The following is a 7,155-nucleotide window of genomic DNA, read 5'->3' on the forward strand; positions in this document are numbered from 1 at the left end:
CTGAGCTCCTCTAACACTGACCAATAGGAACGCATTGATATTATGGCGCTGACTCTCTCACATACAATTATTTGACTTTATTATCAGTCCAAAAATAAAAGTATACAGAAAATGCAACTTAAATAAATCAAATAAATCAAAATATATAGGCTACAACCGACTGTATTTAATGTACTATGTCCAAGATTTAATGATTTTGTTTTAAGATATTTGAAAACATTTTAACATGCTGCTACATGCGCATTCAGTTGATCAGCAGTTTCTAGCCATGCAGCCTTTCTCTCTGGTTTTATGACGGCTGTACCTTATGGTTATTAGAAGAACATTAAAACATTACAATATAAAATTGCTCTTTAAAGCATTAAAAACACTAAATTAAAAGTTAAAATCACTAAATTAAAAATGAAAATAAATAATATAAAAGAGACTATATTTTATGTGTTGAGGAATAACTAATTTGAGCTAGTAATTAGGGCTGTATTAGCTTACATTGATTTACAGTTACCGCTATCATAACAAATACACATATGTAGGATTAAAATTCTACATGTCACATTTAATGTCCAACAACAAATATTTTAGCAGAATGCATATTTTATTCAGAATTATTGCGCTATTATTCTATTGCGTTCCATCTGTTTAGCGCGCATGCGTGCAGCAGCGCTCGTTCACTCACGTAAACCTCGCCCGCTCCTGACAGCAAAATGGATATATTTGCATGACTTTCTAACATTTACAGATGAAAAATATACCTGTGACGTGTCAGTTATGCACTGAGGAAAACACAACGTCTCAAATGCAGTAAACATCACAAATATTCGCTGTTTGCCATGGTGGATCGATATGATCCATGATCGACATTAAGGGCTGCTTGAGAAGAAGCGAGCACATCAAATTATCCTGACTCATTGAACCTGGATCGAATTAGTGAGATTGCGTGAACTTAAATTGTCGTTTATGAAACCACGTTAGTCCCGATTGATTTGTTAGGTTATTTCAAGTCAGGTTTTGGACTTTAATCCAGAACAGAACAAAAACACAGATAATAAAATAATAAAAAAAATAGAACAAGTAAATAAGTAATAACAATATATAAACTGACAATTGTATGTGCAGGTATATTACAATAGACAGTTTTGTATGTACAGGTATATTATGTGCAAATTTGAAGTGTAGATAAATAAGTGTATGGGTGTATAAATAGTGTTGTGTGTTCCAGTTATTGTCAAGTGTTCATGAGATGGATTGCCTGAGGGATACCTACATGGTATGTGTGTTGGAACTGTTTTTATACAGTCTATGGTTGGAACAAAACTCTGCAGGGCTTCGGCCCTCAAGGAATTGAGTTACACCACCCTGCTATAAGTCAACCACTCCGTGCACCTTTAAACCAGTTTAAGAGAAAGTACTTTAACATTTAAAATGGATCCAATTGACCACTTGAGCTCAGTTTACCTCTTCCTTTGCATCAATTTCACTGTAAATTGTCATTCCAATGCAACATTCATTATGTATTTAAACTGAATTTTTGTGTGAGAAGTCATACATGCTTATTTAAAGGCACCGAATTCTTTCTGATACTGAGCTTGTCTAATATTAAGTCAAGCTTAAAATGGCAGATGACGTGCCATGTGGCAGATGATCTGTCTTCAGACTTGGTATTTTGATGCACTTTTTATCCAATTTCATTTTCATGTGCCTCTATTAGATTGAAATATCATGAGGGAACAGAACCAAATATATGGTGTGTTTCTATTTTACACAGCTGTTTTTAGACTTACTGCGTCCTGGCAGTGTGCACAATCCACTCTGTGGAGTAAATTGTTTCCAAAATGGGTTACAGGACATTGTATCGTAATGCTAAATGTTGTATTATTAATTTTGTTGTTTAAATGTTAATTAGAATGAGTGTTAATATTCATTTGCTGCTTTAATGTAAAGCAGATCTTAGAGAGAAAAACAGACTGTTTAATTTACAATTTTATTTAGCAAAAATGGTAAAAATAAATAAATACAAATTGATCAAATGCTCCAGTAATATCCAGCCTCCTCAACAGAAAGAATTCATTAAGTTATATATTCAAATAACTTACACATGGACTTCTATGAGAAAAGGTAAACGGACATCAGGCAACACACAAGATTAAGAAACAAAACATACAAAATGTAGAAAAGTAAAATGAAACAAAAGAGCAATACACATCCCTTTTAAAAACTATTATGAAAGAATCAGACAATTTTTTTTTTTTTTTACAACAAACAAGTAAATTGTGTTCTTAATTTATAGTTAAGGACATTAGATTAAGCACTGATATTTTCACATTGCAATAATCTATCCTTGATTTTACTTAAGGGTTTCATCAACCTGAATGAGGTAACAGCATGAGGTGTAAGAACGTGAATCTTCAAAAACATTACTATGCGTATCTTGAAAACATGAACAAAAGCCTGAGCTCTCGGTAAACACTATTAATATCTGAAGAGATCAGATTTCACACACTTCAGGACACAATACCCAATTCTCATGTGTAAGGAACATGAATGGGGAGACACAGTAGACTCCCATCTATCTCATCAGAGAACATCTGTCACCGAAGCACTGTCAGTCCTACTAACCACGTCTGGCCTCAGGATTCTTGGCCCCTAAAGGACGGGAGATGACATTTGCAAATGTCACATCTGATGAGCATTTACGTAAGGGCTATTTTCCCTTTGCTTTCTTTTTTCAATGCACTAGAAAATCTGACATACCATTAAACCACCAAACAGAACTCAGCTTCTTTACGTCACTTTGGAATTTTCGCAATTGTGATGAAATATGTTTTAGTATTAACTTCTATCAGACAATACTTCTGCGATTGTTGAAAACTCGTGAAAATGCAGATGCGATATAAAATGAGGGGCAGATACCCAGATCATCAGCCTGGGATGGAATGGTTTAACTAAAAGTAAAGTGTTTTCATAAACATACCAGCAAATTATTTTATGTTTTGATGTAAGGTGCAAGAGTTCTTATGAGTAGTGGTCAGACTCACTATAGGCAGCGCAGGCACTGTCCTCACTAACACAACCTGAATGATCACACACTGGATGATAAAGTAGGTTGTTTCCGAAAAGGGAAAAATACACACACGTTTTGCTGACAACTGACTCTAAGACACCAACAAGTCATAACACTACGATGAAACAGCCTAACATAGTCTATAGAACTTAAGGCAACCAATACACAGAGGCTACAGCAGGCCAGAGCTGCATGTTCAGCATTGAAAACACACAAACCTGAAATGAAGATATAAACACTAGATATTTCTGTCTTTTATCAAAAGTGTGTTTGACACTATTGTGTTTCTGGATTATTTCTTGTGCTTTTTTCTTTAAAAAAAAAAACAAAAAAAACACACTGGAAGTGTCGTCTGTGCACATGATACAGTGTTCAAGCTACGGCTGCTGTATCTCAGATGTTAGAACTGGTCTGGTTCTGGTGTTTGTCTGTGCTTGTTCATGTGCAGACACACACTGTGAAATGCACAGCAGTGAGAGAGCGTCGAGAGCTCTGATACGGTTAGAGAAATGCAAAAGGTAAATAAAGCGATAACAGAAGAGCCCCTAAGAGACAATGGTAAAGTAGTTGCGCTAGGCACGTATAACGTACGCCTGCTGTGTTGTGCTTTTGGAGAGGTTTACAGAACAGTGTAGTAAAGTGTGTTAAAATGATACAGAACAGAAGCCCTTAAATTGGCCCATAAGTGTAACGTTACTGGCATAGCGGTTTTATGGGATATTTCTGACTGCACGATTCCTCCTAAGTCGTTGGACAAGGCATGAGACCCCTGCTACAGTCTGGGTAAATAAAAAATCCTCTGAATGTGGAAATGGAGTGAGAGTGATGTGAGAGACATCTCAAATCATTCCCTTCTGTGACGGCGCCTGAACTGCGCTCTCAATAAATCACATCTGTTCAGTAGATAAGGCATGGTCAGAATTTACCTCACAGACCTCACTTCAGGACTGACACTACAAATACTATTCTACTACTCTTAAATATCTATCTAATGTTCCGAGTAACGTAAAAGAACAGTTCCCTGTGGCATCGATTATTTGGCAGAACAGAATTACGGAATATTTTTGTAAGAAAGAAGAAAATTATAAATAAGGTCATATGTAAAAAATAGCAAAACATATTTACAGAAATGTTTCGGTTTTTCAAAAACACCACAAAATAGACAAATGCAAATGAAAATAGTTAAACCTCCAGAAGAACGCCTGGAAGACCTGTATTTCTGTCAGTGTGTGACAAAGAACCTGTTTTTGCGCTCCATGTTCTGCCCTGGAGACACAACAACTGAAAACTAGACGAAACAACTGCACCTCAGTTGTGTTTCACAGACAAAACGGACACTGAACTCCTCAACACGTCATATCTTATGTTTTAGATCAGAGCTACAGGACCTGATAGGAAGCTGCACTACTCATCTAGCAGGACGAGACCTTCACCCCGATCCAGCCTTCAGAAGCTTTCCCACTCAGAGGTGCTATGGCAACTGTATCAGGCACACAATGGTGTGATATCTTTAAATTTTATTACTCTTTTCTATATCATTATTCTTTGTAGAAATCTTTTCGGTGTGCATACGTGAGCATACACATTGCTGGTACTTTAGGAACCTCCTTCCTGCATGTAGTAAATGGCACGATGGATTTTCTTTCCCTCATAGATACAAGGGATGAAACGACAACACGAAACAACAACACTGTTAACTGGCACGCTTTGGGCCCCAACTGTGGCGTGGTAGTCGATGCTATTTCACCCCCTCTGTCACTTCTGTAAGGGGCACGATTGAGCCGAGGAGGGCCTGCGGGATGACGCTGAGGTCTTTGTTGTTTTTATGTTTTTTTGTATTCTCCTCTCCTGTGGACACAGTTCCATTGGTACTGAGAACCGCCTGGTTGCTGCTGTTATTGCTGAAGGCTGCGGCGTTTATATTTGTGGGTTCGCCCTTGATTCTGGATGTGCTGTTGATCTGAGCGCTCTCCCCTCTGCCCTCATCGCTCTTTGCACCGGCAGCCTCTGGGTTGTTATTCGTGGCGATCTGCTTTAAGGTATCGCTCGTGTTTGTGAGGGTGCTAATTATCACCGTCGCTTCTGAGGAGCTTGTTGGGGTATTTGTGTTGTTGTTTGTGTCTGTGGTGACCGCACTGGATTTGGAAGCTCCATTGTGCGAGGTTTCTCCATTAGCCATGACCTCAGGGCAGATGAAGGGAGACAACTGGATCCCTCTGATCAGACACACCAGCCCTCTCGTTTTCTCAAGCGAAGCCTCCATCTCTCTCTGCTGGGCCAGTACGCTGTTCTTGCTGTCCACACAGCTCTGTGCAGGGAGAGAGGACACAGTGCTGCTGACTCATACAACCAAAATCTCATCATTATATAGTTAGTGGCCTTTTGGAGGTACGGAATAATAAATGAATGCATCGGTTTGATTTGTAATTTCGGTGGTATGACTCATTGTGCAGACAAAAGTGGATATGAACTTAAGAATTCTCTCACCGTTATAGAGTCGCTGAGCTGTCCGATTCTGTGCTCCAGCGTCTCTCTTTCCTGCTGCAGCTCTGTGCTCCATCTCTTCAGACGATCTTTCTCTCCCTCTTTAGCTGCAGGGAAATGAGTGTACGTTTAAATCTCTAAAGAATGCACAGGTTGGGTTCTGGAAGTAAAAATCTCATTCATTTTCCTCATAGAGAAATCAATTTTTAACAATTCTGTAGAACCCTTTTGAAACGGATCTACCATGAGAGCAGAGGTTATTAATCAATTGTGGAGGCTTTTGTTGGAGCCAACAGTCAGCATTTAAGGCACTTATGACACATTTAAGATGCATGTTCTTGAAAGAGCTAGGTTTTCTAGCATATTTACTTCAAGTGCTTCGATCTTCATATTTACAAGTAGGCTACTTTCTACGGTGCCTGTGTTTGTGTTTTTATTGCAACATTTTGAATCTTTAAAGGGAGGTATGAAAGTCAAAGCAAATCGAACACTGAGACAAATATAATAAAATTCATTAAAAAAATCAAATACCATTACCATCTTGATAAGATATAGCATATTATACTTCTGTCCTTGTGTCTCGTTGTATTTCAAAGTGGTATATTGTACTACCATTATTATTTGATTACATAATTTGCAACGCTTCAAAAGTTGTAGTTCATGTAGTTCATAAAGAGAAGTTAAGTGCACAGCCTAGAACTTTCGTCTTTTCTCCTGATTGTCATATACTTTTCTGCTTTTTTCAGTGTGCAATGTCGTGGTTCATCTCAGAGCTGGTTGGTTTGGTTCATGAGTTGAAGAATTAGGGCGTGTTCACACTTGGTGTCTTTTTTCACAAGAAAAAGTTGACAAGGGCGTTTTTAGTAAAAAAAAAAACTGTCAGCATTTTGGTTACACATAGCAGCCGAGGGTGTCTTTTGTTGCTATAACAACAGCTGCAACAGTAGCCTAAGTTGGCTCTTGCGTTGGCTTTTGAAGTTAACGAGGAGGAGAATGTCGGTTCACAATGACGTTTGTGGGTGCACGATATTATACGGGAAGGAAATAGTATGATGTGTATTATGATAGAGTTTTGTGCTCATATCATGCAACTCCTTGTGCTCCGAAACTAGTACGATAAGTCTATCTACCGGCACTTTTTTTCTTGTTGTTCTTGTTGTTATGGAAACGACTGGTCTTGCTACTCGCTTGTCATTGGTCAGCTGTCAAAAAGGAGCTTGATGTAGGGCGGGTTTTTTTTTTTCCAGAAAAGTTTAAAGGGGTCATATGATGCTTTTTTAAAGATCATTATTTTGTGTATTTGGTGTAACAGAATATGTTGACATGCTTTAATGTTCAAAAAACACATTATTTTTCAAATACTGTACATTATTGTAGGTCCTCTATGCCCCGCCTCTCTCAAACGCTTCGTTTTCTACAAAGTCCCTCCTTCCGACAAGCGCAGTCTGCTCTGATTGGCCAGCTGACCCAGTGCATTGTGATTGGCCGAACACCGCAAGCACTCGTCGGAAATGTAACGCCCCTTACCATAATCGCAAGCTTCATCTTTCAAAATAAATGTAAAGACAGAGCCCGAAAGGGGAACAGAGTCGCGTGACAGACACAGTGAT

At 38.4% G+C, this 7,155-nt stretch overlaps 1 protein-coding gene across 3 annotated transcripts in view; it reads right to left on the bottom strand.

Moving 5' to 3' along the window:
- Window positions 1-3,318: 3,318 nt before the first annotated feature.
- LOC107703284 (PHD finger protein 21A-like) overlaps window positions 3,319-7,155 on the bottom strand; it is a 29,893-nt gene continuing 26,056 nt past the window's right edge. For all 3 annotated transcript variants that reach the window (XM_016505855.1, XM_016505856.1, XM_016505854.1), the window contains 2 exons: window positions 5,549-5,652; window positions 3,319-5,369 (listed from right to left, as the gene is read on the bottom strand). In XM_016505855.1, the coding sequence (XP_016361341.1) occupies window positions 4,800-5,369; window positions 5,549-5,652 (674 nt within the window). In that variant the 3' untranslated portion in view covers window positions 3,319-4,799. The remainder of the gene's footprint in view (window positions 5,370-5,548; window positions 5,653-7,155) is intronic.

The sequence above is a fragment of the Sinocyclocheilus anshuiensis genome, unplaced genomic scaffold, assembly GCF_001515605.1.
Source record: "Sinocyclocheilus anshuiensis isolate Anshui unplaced genomic scaffold, SAMN03320099.WGS_v1.1 scaffold947, whole genome shotgun sequence".
Classification (NCBI taxonomy): Eukaryota; Metazoa; Chordata; class Actinopteri; order Cypriniformes; family Cyprinidae; genus Sinocyclocheilus; species Sinocyclocheilus anshuiensis.